We start from the raw sequence: 16,144 nt of genomic DNA on the forward strand, positions 1-16,144 counted from the left end.
CTGTGGGAGAAGGCGAGGGTGGGATGTTTTTGAGAGAAACAGCATCAAAAAACATGTATATTATCAAGGGTGAAACAGATCACCAGCCCAGGTTGGATGCATGAGACAAGTGCTTGGGGCTGGTGCACTGGGAAGACCCAGAGGGATCGGGTGGAGAGGGAGGTGGGAGCGGGGATCGGGATGGGGAACACATGTAAATCCATGGCTGATTCATGTCAATGTATAGCAAAACCCACTACAATATTGTAAAGTAATTAGCCTCCAACTAATAAAAATAAATGGAAAAGAAAAAAAAAATTTTTACATTTCTATGCCACCATCAATATATTCAAAGTATTTACACAAATACTTTGACTACCAGTGACCCACCTCTACTATCTTTCCAACATATCTCCCACTCTACTCTTAGGCTTACCCACCCTAATACATTAGTTATATGGAATTACTTACTTTTGTTATTATTAAAAAGAACAGCAAAGGCATTAGCAGTCAATGTTTACTGGAACTGGCTCTAGTCAGATACAAAGATATGATAAAAAGAAAAGTGCTCCACATATATTATCTCATAAATCCTCACTACATCTTTATGAGATTTTTATTATTATCCCCATTTAGAGATAGAAACTGAGGCCTAAATAAATTAAGAATTTGCCGAAGGTTCTTCAGTGGCTCATGCATGACAAACATGGAATTTGAACTTAGGTCTACCTAACTCCAAAACCTGACACTAAACTTACTTCTTATGATTCCAATCAACATGTCTGCTCACACTGTGAACCTCAGTGTATCTCTTTGCCTCAACTTAATCTGCTCTAATGGTTGTTGTTTAGTCGCTAAGTCATGTCCGACTCTTTTGCAACCATCTGTAGCCTGCCAGGTTCCTCTGTCCACGGGATTTCCTGGGCAAGAATACTGCAATCGGTTGCCGTCTCCTTCTCCAGGGGATCTTCCCAACCCAGGGACTGAACCTGTGTCTCCTGCATCAGCAAGTGGATTCTTTACCACCAAGCCACCAGGGAAGCCCACTCTAATCGTGAAAAGCAAAATTTATATCCATGCCTCATCCATAAAGCTTTCCCAGACCTCATTCCCCAGTTGACAACCATGTCTTTCAAAACATTAAAAGCTTCAACAGCACTGAATTATTTCCTTACTTTATTATGATACTTTATATAATCTACCTCCTGTAATAGTTACTGATATAATTATCCTACTATATATTTTACTATTTGAGGACCAGATAAAACGTTTCTTCACTTTTGCGGATCTCTGTTAATCTAACACAATTTAACTCAACATGAATTAATAGTGGCTGGAACATTAGTCTAGCCAGTAGTATCATCAGATGTTAATGTTTTATTCTGCCCAAGGAAAGGTACCCTTACTTCTTAGTTTCTTAGAATCAACCTATATTTTATTACTATGCTATTCCTCTTTCCCCAAATTAAAATTCCAGGTAAGAAAATGAAAAGCTAAAAATTGAGAGACTAACCCAAATCAAACACTCTGCTATTTTGGAATGAATTAAAAACTGGACCAAACTCCTGGGAAACCCACGGAAGCAAGTAGAGCAGGAGTGGTATATAGACTTGATATACAGGGATACAGGGATTCCCTTGTGGCTCAGCTGGTAAAGAATCCTCCTGCAATGTGGGGGACCTGGGCTCAATTCCTGGGTTGGGAAGATCCTCTGGAGAACAGAACGTCTACTCACTCCTGTATTCTCGCCTAGAGAATTTCATGGATTGTATAGTCCATGGGGTCACAAAGAGTTGGACATGACTGAGCGACTTGAGCAGGGCGTCGCAACCCACTCCAGTATTCTTGCCTGGAGAATCCCTGAGGACAGAGGAGACTGGTAGACTTGAGTCATGGGGTTGCAAACAGTTGGACATGACTGAGTGCTATACAGGGAATGACTGAGTGCTATACAGGGAAAATGTAACATGTCAGGGGAACAGGAAAAGTCATCAGTGGGGATGACAGTAAAGAAAACACAAAGTTGCAAACATCTAGGCACATTTTTAACATTAAAAAAAGACATACAAAATGGGGAGAGAGGTGTTTGAAGTTTATAAAAGACTTAAGAGGCATAATAACCAAATACAATATGTAGATCATGTAAAAGCTTTTGTTCAAACAAATTATTGTAAAACGACATCTTAGGACAATTGGTAAGTTTCAAATAGGAATAAGTATTAGATGATAATAAGGAATTATTGTTAATTTTGCTGGTTTGATATAGACATGATATATAGTCATATATAAAAAAGTATCCCTCCCTAAGTTTTTAGAAATATATTCTTAAGTACTTAGGGATGAAATATTACAGGGCCTCAAATTAACTACAAAATATTTTAACAGAAAAAGAAAAATGTTAATGATGGTTAAATACAGGTGATAAATATATGGGAAGTTCATACATTATTTCTTTACCAAAAAGAATGCAATAAACTGTTATAGGAAAAAGTCTAGCCATAATCCCAATTCTTGTTAAAAAACTCTGGATGACTTGATAGAATAAAGTAAAGGTTTTAAGAGTACCAGCATTTTTTGGATTTGCTTCATTCTATTCCCCAGCTCATCATTAGTCTCACTATTTAACATTTACTTTACTCTACATTATCACCCTGGTGGCTCAGATGGTAAAGAATCTTCCTGCAATGCAGGAGATCTGGGTTCTATCCCTGGGTCAGGAAGATCCCCTGAAGTAGGAAATGGCAACCCACTCCAGTATTCTTGCCTGTAGAATTCCATGGACAGAAGAGCCTGGCAGGCTGCAGTTCATGGGATCGCAAAGAGTTGAACTCAACTGAATGACTAACACTTTCACTTTCACTTTACTCTACATTGTTAGGTGTTAAGTCCTCTGCTGTGTTAGATGGTAAACTTCTTAGGGTAGTTACATACATTATTCATTGACTTTTGGTACACAGAAGAATGTCATATATCAAAAAGGAAACTGGTGGAATGGAACTGCTTTTGAATTTAGCTTGCATTTCACAACCATGAAGAAAATGGGAGAATTTCTAAACAATAATTTTTCTCCACACAAAACTAGAAATTTAGAGGGCATAATATAGGTATGTCTGCACACAACTGTAAATTCCTTAAGTTTCTTAAAGGAGAAGCATAAAGCATATATGTTATCTACTAACTATGCCAGAGTTACTCAAAGTGCAGTCTGGAGATTCCTGGGAGTCAGAAGCTCTTTCAGGGAATATGTGAGGCAAAAACCATGTTCATAGTAATAGTAAGATTACTATAATTAACTTTCAGACTCTCATGATTGAATATTGGAAACTTTTAGGTGACGTGTGATGTAATTCTGAAGTCTAGTCGAGTGTGTTTATAGTATTCTTTTTTAAAAAAATTTTATTTGGAGGATAATTTCTCCACAATGTCATGCTAATTTCTGTCATATAACAACATGAATCAGCCATCTACATACATATATCCCCTTCCTCCTGAGCCTCCCCCCGACACCCCTGTCCCACCCTTCCCAGGTCGTCACAGACCACCAAGCTGAGCTCCCTCTGCTATATAGCAACTTCCTACCAACTATCTATTTCACAAATGGTAATGTATATATTTCAATGCTACTCTCAATTCACCCCACCCTCTCTTTTCCCCACTGTGTCAAATCCATTCTCTACATCTGTGTCTCTATTATTGCCCTGCAAACAGGTTCATCAGTATCATTTTCCTAGATGAGTTTTAAATTTTTTTAGTTTTAATTTCTAATATGGTACTCACTGATAGCTATATCTGCATAAACAAAAGCTATTTGGGGGTCCTCAATTATTTTTAAGAATGTAAAGGGGATCCTATGACCAAAATGTTTGAGAACTAAACATTAAACAAACTCAATCTTATTTTCTAATCACTCCTCTCTCACTGTCAATTTCAAAGATTTGTGTATTAATAGGCACCACTTTATCTTGTCTTTTTATAATTTTTATGTGTCTACTGCTCTTGCCATCTCAGAATTTGAAGGATCCAAGTAGAAGGAAAAGCATATCAAAGTGCCTTGCTTTATAAGATTACTCTAAAAATGTTCTGGGGCAAAAGTATAAACTAAACAAAGCTTCAAACTCTCAAGTTATGAGATTTCTGCTTTCTCTCTAAAACATGTACTGAATATTTTACGGAAAGTAAACAGTGAGAGATAGGGCAAAAGTGACTAGGCCTGATTAAGTGACATTTTTCTGAAGATACTTTCCCCGTGTAATTAAGAATTCTTTAGAAAACAGTGCTCACTTTCATGACCTATTTAGAATGGGAAGCAAATAAGAAACAAATACTGAAACGGAATATCTATGATGGAAATAATCCAGCACCTCAGGCTCTGTTTTTTAGCCTAAAAAATAAAGTAACACACTTTGCCACAAATAATTTAATTTTTTCCCTACTTTGATCTTTATTTTCTCAATTCTATCTCTGTAAGTCTTTCCAACTAAAATATGTTTTGAAGAAGATACACAATTTTCAATGCAGCTAATATTAAATTACTTCTATAAAGGGTCTCTCTCATCTTTGAAATCATCTTCCCTCATCCCTATCCTCAAATCCCTTAGGAAATGAAGATCAACTATTTGGGTGATCTGAACATTTGAGTTTTTCCCTAAATCCTGAAGAATTTTGACTTGTTAGAACTAACTGTGAAAAGTCACAATGCTTTTAAGTAAAACTTAATAATTTCCATAAATCATTACCTTAGATAACAGCTTGTCAAATAAGCTATCCATTATCGCTACAAGCTTAGCTGATATTTCAGCTATGTGGTCATGGTAGTCCTACAATGAGAAATAACATTGTACATTAAAGACCTGGGAAACATCTAGAATACTTAACAATTAAGGAGTTAAATTTATGAAACTCCAGTAGAAAACACATGAAAAGGTACCTTAGTGATATGATCAAAATGCCTAAGCATACTGTATTGCTTAGGTTGCAGTCGAGCTTCAAAATGAGCCCGGATCACAGGAATGTAGTGCACAATTAACTGCAAACAGCGTGAAGAAAGAGCTGAAGATCCAGGAGATGGATATATCATGGAGGAAAAAAAGGTATTAGCTGACTTCAATTACTGATCAAGTTATGTAAAAAATCAATTTCTACAGACCCACGTTTACTACATAAATGGAAAACACAGTGACAGAAAGCAACATATTTCGTTTTGTTTAAGAAAATCATTTGGTACTGAATGATGTAATGAATTATGCTAATTTTCCCAATGGACTCAAGTTGTGGGTAGAATGGCATGAAGAAGATAAGACAACAACTGATTCTCATGACATTGATACCTTTTACCCCATACACACTTATGTACTTAATACATATTATATTTTAACATTTTTTAACAGTAGTGTAACTTCTAATAGCTTACATTTATTAGACTAAAAATTCCTTGTAACATTTCTCCAGAAGTTATTTTTCAATTATGGTAATACATAAAAAAAGTAAAGTAGAGCTGCTACTTTTAGAGCCTTTGGTTAGAGGCACAAAAACACCACATATAATAAAAACCTAAGTATAATGACATCACTGAAATGCCTCAGCATGTAAATTAAATGCAAGAATCCATACCCAGATTTTTTGTAGTTATTGTTTTTAGTCCAACAACTTGCAGTGCACCAGCTCCAAGAACTAACTGGCAACTTCTTGAATTGAAGTACTAACAAAGGAAGGAAGAGAAAAAAACAACAATTTATTAAAAACTACACTTTATATGCTGGCAATGTGTTAATTCTAATAATACATTCCTCTTTCCTCCTACTCAAGAACAAAATGAATTTTTCTAGTAGGAGCAATTAGGGTTTGTTTATGTAATGACAGAAAAAAAAAAGGGTGTTTCCCAATAACTGTATTTACAGTCTGGTAGGAAAAAAGTTGAGAAATTCTAAAAATCAGTTGTTCAAAAATTAATCTTGAATTTGCATTCATAAAACTCATTGTTTTAGTCATTGTAACTGGATAGTCCTATTTTCAAAAGGATAACAAAATCTTTCTGTACTAAAATATGACAACTTTGGGATAGAATTAATTGATAGATTAGGTATTTGAAAAAATAAAGCCTTTTCTCTATCTAGCAGTTTAAAATATCTGTTAATATGAAATGGCTGAATAAAACTATGACCACAGTTTCACTTCACATCAATGGTTCTGAAAGAATGATTTAAAGAAAAATCTCTAACCTTAGTGAGATGAATTTTGTAAAGTTCAGTGAATTCCTTCCATGCACATTTGAAACCAGTCCAGGTTTTTTGACCTAAGTGGCCTCAGTCATGTTCAGCACCTAACGAACAAATCATCTCCTGTCTCCAATGTCATTAACAACTCTATGGGTGTAATGAGGAATCACTAAATGTTGAGTGAGAAGGAAGCAGGTGGCCTTGAAATAACATGTTGTGAATCAACCACAGCCAAATGTCACAAAATTAATGTCTTAAAAGATACCATGACCTTGAAATGTCTAAGAGTTGGAAGATTACTCACACCCTAATGTATTACTTCTTCCAACTATTTTTCCATAAGAGTGAAATCATACATACCTTCAATAAGTCTGATAGACGAGTGAGCATGTCAGTAGTAACAGATGGGATATTATCCACACACTGGCAATATTCAAGGATAATTCTTATCAACAGCAATACAGTTCTACCAAAAAAAAAAGAGAGAGAGAGATGAACAAGTAGGCACTCAAGAAAAATCTAACTGATTTCGCATACAAAAATCAATAATGATCTTGGCAACTGTTCAGTGATGTGTTTTACCTATAAGTAGAGCAAGTAGGGACTAGGGTAAGGTAACAGAAAACCTCTAGGGTGTAAAATTAAGGAGGCACTCAGTTTCAAGGTTGTGCAATTGCAGGGCATGCACTTTCATGACACTGAGAAAGGGTACTTCCTTAAATTTTGTGCTATGAGCACATCACTCTCTGTGGACACTTGCAATAAGTAAGTCTCTTCAGTAAGGCAGGTATCCCATTCCTTGGTCAATTTAAAAATCCTTGGCCAACACTGAAAAAAGTTTAAGCAGTGTTTCTGATTATATAGCAGGTTATCATAAATGTTGAATTAAGGAAGGGCCTAGTCTAGATTTTCTTAGTGAGATAAAAGAGAAATTGTGGCTTCTGAGAACAATATATCTCCTAAGAAGCTTATTGGTAAGTCACAAAAGGTTTTCCAAAGTTGAGAAAGTTATCAGCTCATTAGCAAGGTATGCCACAAGCTGAAAAGAGACACTACTGGGAGGTTAAATAAGGTTGAAATTAAGAGGGAAACAGCCATTCATTACAGGACATCTAAATTCAATGAGATTCTGAGAAATGAGTGATCCGTGTAAAATAATGTTATAAAAGTCTGAAAGAGAGAGAGCAGTGCTTCAAGGAGGAGAGTATCTAGCCTTTATAACAGCTTAAATTGTTAGACCATACATTACTCTCTATGCATAATCCTAGAGTCTGCTTTACTGGGCAGGAGTCCATTGTTATCTTTTGTAATCTTCTCACTGAATATACAATACTGCCCTTTTAGCCAGAGAGTTCAGCATTTTGGCAGTAGTCTCTTTGGCTTAAAAAGCAAGAAAGACAGACAGCCAGAGGGGACCATTTCCATTAAGTAAGGGAAGAGTAACAAGACACAGTCCTTCCTCAGTAGCCACAGGGGACTAGCTCCAGGATACCCCGTGAATACCAAAACCCATGCATGCTCAAGTCCTTATGTAAAATGGCATAGTAAAGTCTTCCCTCTATATCCATGGGTTCTACATGCTGGTTAGTGGGATCCAGAACCCGCAGATATAGAGGGCCAATTGCAATGGGTAATTAAGGAAAGAAATGACAATTAGATTGAAGGACTAAGATTACAGTGAGGTTGAAAAAAGTTTTGTCCTACCAGAAATGGAAAAGAATTCCAGAAAAGGAAGGAATGGAAGCTTTAGCTTACAGTGGTTGTACTTTGGAGTTTTGGAGAATATACAGGTTGAGAAAAAGCATAAATTCTATTCACACTAATTGAGTGCTTATTAGGTACCAAGAAAAATTAAAATAGTAAATGATCCCCATCTTTGAGGATTCAGATAATAACCAGGGAGATACATACACAAATAAATAACTCTAATACACTGCAGAAAGAGCCATGATAGAGGCACACAGAGTTACAAGGGGAGGATCATTCATTCTTCCTGGAGGGGATGGATATTTCAGAAAAGACTCATTTAGTGACAAGAAACGAAGAAGAACAGTGAAAAAGAATTCTGGTATAGATAATGGGAGCTAGATTTTGATTCTAATTCTGGCTCCATGTGGGTAATTTTATATTAAATACTTAAGCTTCTAAGCTCCAAGTCTCTTAACCATAGAAAGGGAACAATAATACCTGAAATGTCTATTTCATAGTGTGGTTGGAGAGATCAAATGAGATCATATATATGAAAATACCTAAATTATTAAGTGTTACTAAAGTATATGAAGATATTATCTTAAGTATCTATTAATAAAAGGCATACAGTCCTAGACAAGCAACACTGGGATTTATATTTTTCTTAGTTAACATGAATTTGAAATACTGTTATTGGTAAAAGAATAAAAGACCTAATGACAAATGATGGTAATGGAAATAACTACCAATAGCTATCAACTTCTTGTTAGGTGAACTAGAACTGTGCAAGATGCTTTACAGGAATTACCTGTTTCACAATAATTCTAAGTACAGTAAGTACTATTTCCCACATTTTGTTTTACAAAAAAGAAACTGAGGTACACAGAGTAACTTGCCCCAAGTCACAAAGTAACAGAGTTGCTGAGATTCAAACCTAAGCAGTTTGACTCCAGAGCTCACAACTTCAATATGTTGCATATTGCACACCAAGAAAGTTGCAGGAAAAAAAGAGAGAAAGAGCTTGACACATTTACATCAGAGAGCCACTGTGGCACCCTTGGATGTACCTCAAAGTTCTTGTTGTATGAGAAAAATCAACCAACCCCTTTTTTATTTAGCCAGTAGAGTTTCTAATGGATACAGAATACTACAAAATAAAAAGTAATCCATAAAATTTATTTAAAATTCTTTGTAAGATTTACAATTGTTAATCTAAAATTTCCAGTTCACATCAAAGGGTAACTAGAAGACCTGTGTTTTAAATACTTGACTCAACTAATAAAAATGTGTCACTCACCCAACAACAGCATATTGTTGCCCCTCAACAGTAAGAACTTCAGCTGGTTTTCTATCTTCTGTAGCTAGAGAGTTAAAGCAAATAAAGAGACATGGGTATAAGATGCAACAAAATACTTTATAAAAAATTTAAACTAGGAAGAAAACTGAAAAAGTTCCTATCTAAGGCCTGGAACGACCTCATTTTTGCAAATAAATCTACTTCTTGGAAAACAATTTAGCACAAAGTTAGTAAAGTATATTGGATTTGGAATCGGAGAAATCTGAATTTGAGTTCCAGTATCACCAATTACTGGATAAATGACTTCGAACCAATTACTTCTTTTGAGTCTTGGTATCTGTATCCATTAAACATAGACAACGATATCTATCTTTAAGTATAGTTGTCAGTGAAAGAGATAATGCTTACAAACTGTCTATCCTTTAGGTCTGGTACATGGCAGATGACTGATAAGAAGTAAAAGAAGAGTGTTATTAGTCTGGAAAGGCATAACTAGCATTTCAACTGGTTTTTTTTATTATAATCTTTAGAATACAAGTTAATACCTAAATTCAGTGGAGAGATTATATATTTATTTTTTATGATCTTTATCCAAAAGTTACTTTATTTTCAGCACATGGTATTTTTTATCATTAATAAACAAAATTCAGTATGTTGAAGTGAAAAGAACAGTGGACTGAATTACTCTCTTGAATCTGCCAATTAAACGGAGTACCATGGGCAAGTAAGTCATAATGATTCTGTAAGTTTCAAGCCCCTTTGTTCTAAGACATTAAATATCTACATCCTCATTTCTTTCAAGTAAAGAAATTCAGTGTGATATAATTTCTAATCATAATTCACTCTATATGTCAGATTAAAGTTTCTTGAGGACTGGGGTTGTATCTTAACCAACACTCAATACTGCAGAGAAGTGACTTAGCACAGTACTTAAAAAAGGGCCCTAACATCAGTCTGCCTGCAGTTGGATCCCAGCTCTACCACTTTCTAGCCATGTAACCTTAGGTATGTTGCTTAACCTCTTTGTGCCTTAGTTTTCATATCTGTTAAATGGGAATACTACAGCTCATGGACCTGTAAATGAGATAACAATCTAAAGTGCTTAGAACAAACTGTCTAGCATTGGGTAAGCACTAAATTAACATTTACTGCTATCCATTAAACTTCATCTCCCCAATGCCTTGCTAAGTAGTTAGTAACTCAATAAATGGATGATAGGTGAATGAATATAACCCAGGATCCTTAACTTTGCATGAACTAGTAAAATATTAATGAATTTCTAATAGCATATACTTTCTTCCTGGTCAGAGAAAAATAAAAGAGCAGGGTTTGTAAGAGAAACTTTCTACTGTCCATATCCTACAAAGAGGAAGTGAAAATAAATAGTTCACTCTGTGGGGAAAACACATGATAAATTAAATCACTTTTAGAGTTATGATTTTAATTCAAAATTGGAATGTGTTCAGGATAGTAAACTCCAAGAGTATGAGCTCTCTAGGGATAAGACATGTCTCAGTCATCTAGCATAACACCTCACACAGTGGAAAGTCAATCAAATACAGCTTGAAAGAACAGATGGGTAATAGGTCCTATAATTTTAAGTTTGTGATTTAGGATGATCAGAGTGTCTTATTTTTCTTTCAGTCTTTTCCACATAAACACTTTTGCTTTGCTAATATCATACAATCAATTTAAAAATTGTGACCACCACCCGACACTGTTATCTACTAAAAATGGTCACTAAACAACAGAAATTTACTCGATTTCTTCAATTTCTCCCTCTACGATATTTGAATTACTCTAATTTTCACCTGTTCCTCACCCCCTCTCATTACAGTGGGCAGAGGGAGCCCCTCTCTTGAACCGTGGATTCAATTCCAGGGGTCCTACCCCTACAATCACTTTATGTCACTTTTATTTTAAATCAACCTTCTTCCTCTTTCTATTAAGCATAAAAATATAATTCAGTTTCTCTTATCTTAAAACTCTTCTCTCAATTCCCTAAGCGAATTTAAAGGTAATAGCCTTTCTAATAGCTCTTGTGTCTCTAGCTGCCACTTCATCATTTACTTTCCCTCCAGAGCCAAACGTGAAAGGCCTGTTTGAAAAGGTAGCCTTACACTTGTCTACCCTTCCTTACCTTTTGAATTACTCAGCAATGAACTACAGTCTGGCTCAATCACTCCACTGAATTAAAAAGACTGCAAATGATCTCCTGTGTGTCAAACAAGTGGTCCCTATCAGTCTTTCTCTTGCAATACAGCTGCATTTTATGGTACAGTATACAATTTAAAAATATTTCTAGGTAAAAATATTAAACTTTCATTAAACGCATAAAAACTGAAAATGCAACTGCCTCCTTCATTAAAAACATTCAAGAACTTCATAACTACAACGCATCCTGGTATTACACTTAACCTGACATACAAAAATATTTCTAGCCATTGTGTATCTTTCACAAGAAACCTGATTGATATTTAATACCAGTAACAATTTTCTTCTTGAAACTCTAATTTTTTTAACTTTTGTCTTCTAGATTGTCCTGCCTCCCTGCCTTTCCTTTGTAGTCTCCTTCATAGTTTTCTTTTTCTTTTTTTTTTTTTTGTATTTTCAAAATTGTAATTAGGTATCTTTTTCTATGGTTCTTTACATTTTGGTTTTCTCTATCATATCACTACTACATTACTTATGATTGCTAATAAATATATTTTTCATTAGACTTAGCCCTTTTAAAATAAAATTATACCTCTTACCTATGTCTCAATATCTGAAACATATAAGTTTACCAGTATAATACATATTCTCTAAACTATATAATACAGTGGTTAAGAACACAGCTATGAAGTTACATAAAGTTGGTTTCAAATCACAGATCTTCATTTGTACCAGATTCCTTAACTCCTGGAAGCCTCATGCCTCCTCAATATTAAACAAGGTAATAATAGTATCTTTATCATAGGTTGTTGGGAGAATAAATGCACGTAAAGCTCTTGGTCCAATGTTTGGAATATGGTTGATATTCAGTAAGTATTTAAAAGTATTATAAATTGCCTAATACTTTTCAAGTCAACTACTTACTAACTAAGCTGGGAATATGAGTTCTAAGGTTTCCAACAGGTACTATCAATTAAAAAAATATTAAGCACTCTTACAAAATGAACAAACAATATAAAATTGAAACAATCTGTGAAAGAGTACACATACCCCCTGATTTTTTTTCAGGTAAAGCAATCTTTCCATCTGATATAGAATCAACAAGATCCTGAAATTCTGCAGGAACATCAGCTTGCTTCCAGCGTTCATTGTCTAAGAGAAGGCTATTCAAAAGTAAAAAGAAAGATAAACTTTAACAATATTTCAACCCTATCTCCTAGGGTGAAAAGAAAAGGAAAAGCCAAGTGAGTACTTAAGACTTATATAATTAAGACTACATGTATCTTAGTTAAATTCAAGTAGAGCCCATGCAATACAAGGCATTTGACTTTCTGTACAGTAATGGTCATTAGCTGTTGCTAGTACGTGAGACTTTTAAAGAAGTGCTGAACAGCTTAATAAACTGAGGTCAATCATAAATAGTACAAATAGTTTGAGGAAATATTTCCCTTTTTATATTTCTTAGCCTAGTCAAGAAGAATGGTAAAACATAATTAACTTCACTTCGAGTGGGAAAGCAAAAGTCAGTCTATCAGGATAAGTACTTTCACAGAAATAAACATTCTAACTCCACTTTCAATAGCCAAGAAATGGTGATTTAATTACACAATGTCTATAATTTAAAAGAAAAACAACTGTCAGGGGTTTTAATTGGCCAATCAATGAAGTTTCCTCTTTTAAATATAACTGTGTTTTATAAAGTAAAGGGGAAAAAATGAGCAGAATGGTAATAATACCTGAGTTTGGTTTTTCTCTCTTCATGAAACCTATTTACAAATTTATTTGCTTGGCTCTGAAGTGCTGCAAGTAATGACATGCTTTTTCTTCCACATATCTGTTCAGTTTCTAAAATGAATGTTTCCATTAATCTGGAAAGTGATATGAATTCCGTGGAATTTAGCTTCTCAAGAAAACCATCCTAAATTTTAAGGATAACATAATATTCATGAGTTAGTATAATACTAAATATGGAATAGCTATAAAACCAATTTAAACAACATTAATATTAATTATTTTATAATACTTATACTAATTCCTAAAAATTATTTTAAGATAATTTTTAATGAAATTTCCCAATACTTTAGTCCCAGAAATCAAGCATTAAAAGTTTAAGATGTCTAAATTTTATTCTGATCCCTTTAAGATAAACTAACTCTAATAAATTCAGGTCGTACTACACAATTTTCATAATACTGGAGAAAAACTAATTTTCTTAATAAATTATTTGGTTAATAATACACATATATATGTATAAAAATAGCACATTAATTTCAAATAATTATTGAGTTAAGTCTTTTAATCATTTATTTGAAAATCAAGCTTAAGTTTTACTATTTCTTTTATTTGGATTATTTTGCATTTCAACACCTCCCTAATTGACCACACCAGTACCTTATTAAGTGTTAAAAATATAATATGCATTATGCAGAATATAGGGATACAAGCAAGGATATATTCTAGATTTTCAAAGTAATTTTACTATGTAAAAAATATATAAACTTTATCAAAACAAATAACCTTAGCTCTTGACATGAGAAATTTGACAGCTCGATCATGGCATATATCTGAGGCACTATATAATAACTCCTGGATATTATTTGCCAGCTTTCCTAGCTCTAAGTCAGTTAATTTCACATCTTCATTGACCCTGAAAATGACAAAAAAGAGATTAAGTCAAGAAAAGTTGTAAACACACTGATCTCCACAGATGACATACCAATAAAAAACAAAAAGCTGTAAAATTTACATTTAAGGGAAAATTCTGTTTTGATGTATCACACAGTTTTAATTTTGTGGCAGGGCATCATATAAGCAAGTTCGGATGGTACACATAAATTTCTCCCTAATCTTGAATAATCTTCTCTCTCTGTTGTAGTATTTTTAATACTTAATTCAGACTCTGACTGGAAATTCTGCAAAAACTATAGCAAAAAACAAACAAACAAAACAAAACATTAGGTACAAGGTCGTATCTATGGCAGGCTGTGCACAGGTTGCCCAGGATGACATAGTGGAAGGAAGAGGAAAGAAATGGAAGGAAGGAACAAACAGGCCCGCTTTTTATTTATAATTATGAATTATAAGTTATGAATTCTAATTATGAATTAACAGTTAGATCAACTGAACTAGTATTTCTTGAGCACTTATTGTATTTAAGTCCTAGACACTGGAGGGAATATGTTTTCTTAAGGAACTTACAATTAAATAGGAGTATATATAATATGTAATGCATTTATTCCAATTTTGAGGAAGAAATGTAAAGACTTTTTGTCTTTTTATGCATTTCCCACCCCCCTAGAGCATGTATAAAGACCACGGATTTTGTGCCAAAAATTCAGCTTAGTGTTAAAGTGAAGTGCCTTAGCATAATTTTTCTACCTGGTGGCTCAGCAGTAAAGAATCTGTCTATCAATGCAGGAGACGTGGGCTTGTTCCCTGGATTGGGAAGATCCCATGGAGAAGGAAATGTCAACCCACTCCAGTATCCTCGCCTGGGAAATACCTTGGACAGAGAAGCCTGACAGGCTACTGCCCATGGGGTTGTAAGAGAGTCAGACAAGACTTAGTGACCAAAGAATGACAACAACTTTCAAAGACATTTCAAAGAGGATGTGATGTCTATTAATTTGAGGCAAACCACTTGGTTAAGGTATTGAAGAAAGCTGTTACCTGCTATCCTTTAAAGTTATGTCATTAAGTTTATTTACTAGTGCTTAAAATAATAGAGGGATCAATATTTTTAAAACACTTTCAGATACAGTATCTTACTTGGGTCCCACACTCTGAGGCAGACAAACTCCTACTTAACAGATGAGGATACTAAATCTTGAAAGTTTAAGTGATCTACCCAAGGTCACAAGGTTGAAAGCGTGAGACTAGAACTCAGAATTAGTCTAATACTATTTCTAACCTGCTAAGCTATGGCAGAAAGTGAAGAGGAACTAAAAAGCCTCTTGATGAAAGTGAAAGAGGAAAGTGAAAAAGTTGGCTTAAAGCTCAACATTCAGAAAACCAAGATCATGGCATCTGGTCCCATTACTTCATGGGAAATAGACGGGGAAACAGTGGAAACAGTGGCTGACTTTATTTTTGGCAGCTCAAAATCACTGCAGATGATGACTGCAGCCATGAAATTAAAAGACACTTACTCCTTGGAAGGAAAGTTATGACCAACCTAGATAGCATAATAAAAAGCAGAGACATTACTTTGCCAACAAAGGTCCATCTAGTCAAGGCTATGGTTTTTCCAGTGGTCATGTATGGATGTGAGAGTTGGACTATAAAGAAGCTGAGCGCTGAAAAATTGATGTTTTTGCCTGTGGTGTTGGAGAAGACTCTTGAGGGTCCATTGGACTGCAAGGAGATCCAACCAGTCTATCCTAAAGGAGATCAGTCCTGGGTGTTCACTGGAAGGACTGACGCTGAAGCTGAAACTCCAGTACTTTGGCCACCTCATGCGAAGAGTTGACTCATTGGAAAAGACCCTGATGCTGGGAGGGATTGGGGGCAGGAGGAGAAGGGGACGACAGAAGATGAGATGGCTGGATGGCATCACCGACTCGATGGACATGAGTTTGAGTAAACTCTGAGAGTTGGTGATAGACAGGGAGGCCAGGAATGCTACGATTCATGGAGTCACAAAGAGTCGGACACGACTGAGCGACTGAACTGAACTGAAGCTTCCTCTATTCCAACATTTACTTCTATAAACAGCCCAAGTGCTATTTCAGTACCACTTCCCATAAAGCTGGGAAGTTTGAGCTTCATAAATTAATTTATTTAATTATTTATAATTTTGCTTTTAAAAAAG

The 16,144-nt window shown here is 34.9% G+C and overlaps 1 protein-coding gene across 3 annotated transcripts in view; it reads right to left on the reverse strand.

The window, feature by feature from the left end:
• Positions 1-16,144, reverse strand: part of VPS54 (VPS54 subunit of GARP complex) — a 109,961-nt gene that overhangs the window by 28,672 nt on the left and 65,145 nt on the right. For all 3 annotated transcript variants that reach the window (XM_043468876.1, XM_043468874.1, XM_043468877.1), the window contains 8 exons: positions 13,852-13,981; positions 13,071-13,252; positions 12,385-12,497; positions 9,181-9,244; positions 6,555-6,660; positions 5,590-5,677; positions 4,907-5,028; positions 4,716-4,796 (listed from right to left, as the gene is read on the reverse strand). In XM_043468876.1, the coding sequence (XP_043324811.1) occupies positions 4,716-4,796; positions 4,907-5,028; positions 5,590-5,677; positions 6,555-6,660; positions 9,181-9,244; positions 12,385-12,497; positions 13,071-13,252; positions 13,852-13,981 (886 nt within the window). The remainder of the gene's footprint in view (positions 1-4,715; positions 4,797-4,906; positions 5,029-5,589; positions 5,678-6,554; positions 6,661-9,180; positions 9,245-12,384; positions 12,498-13,070; positions 13,253-13,851; positions 13,982-16,144) is intronic.

The sequence above is a fragment of the Cervus canadensis genome, chromosome 5, assembly GCF_019320065.1.
Source record: "Cervus canadensis isolate Bull #8, Minnesota chromosome 5, ASM1932006v1, whole genome shotgun sequence".
Taxonomy (NCBI): Eukaryota; Metazoa; Chordata; class Mammalia; order Artiodactyla; family Cervidae; genus Cervus; species Cervus canadensis.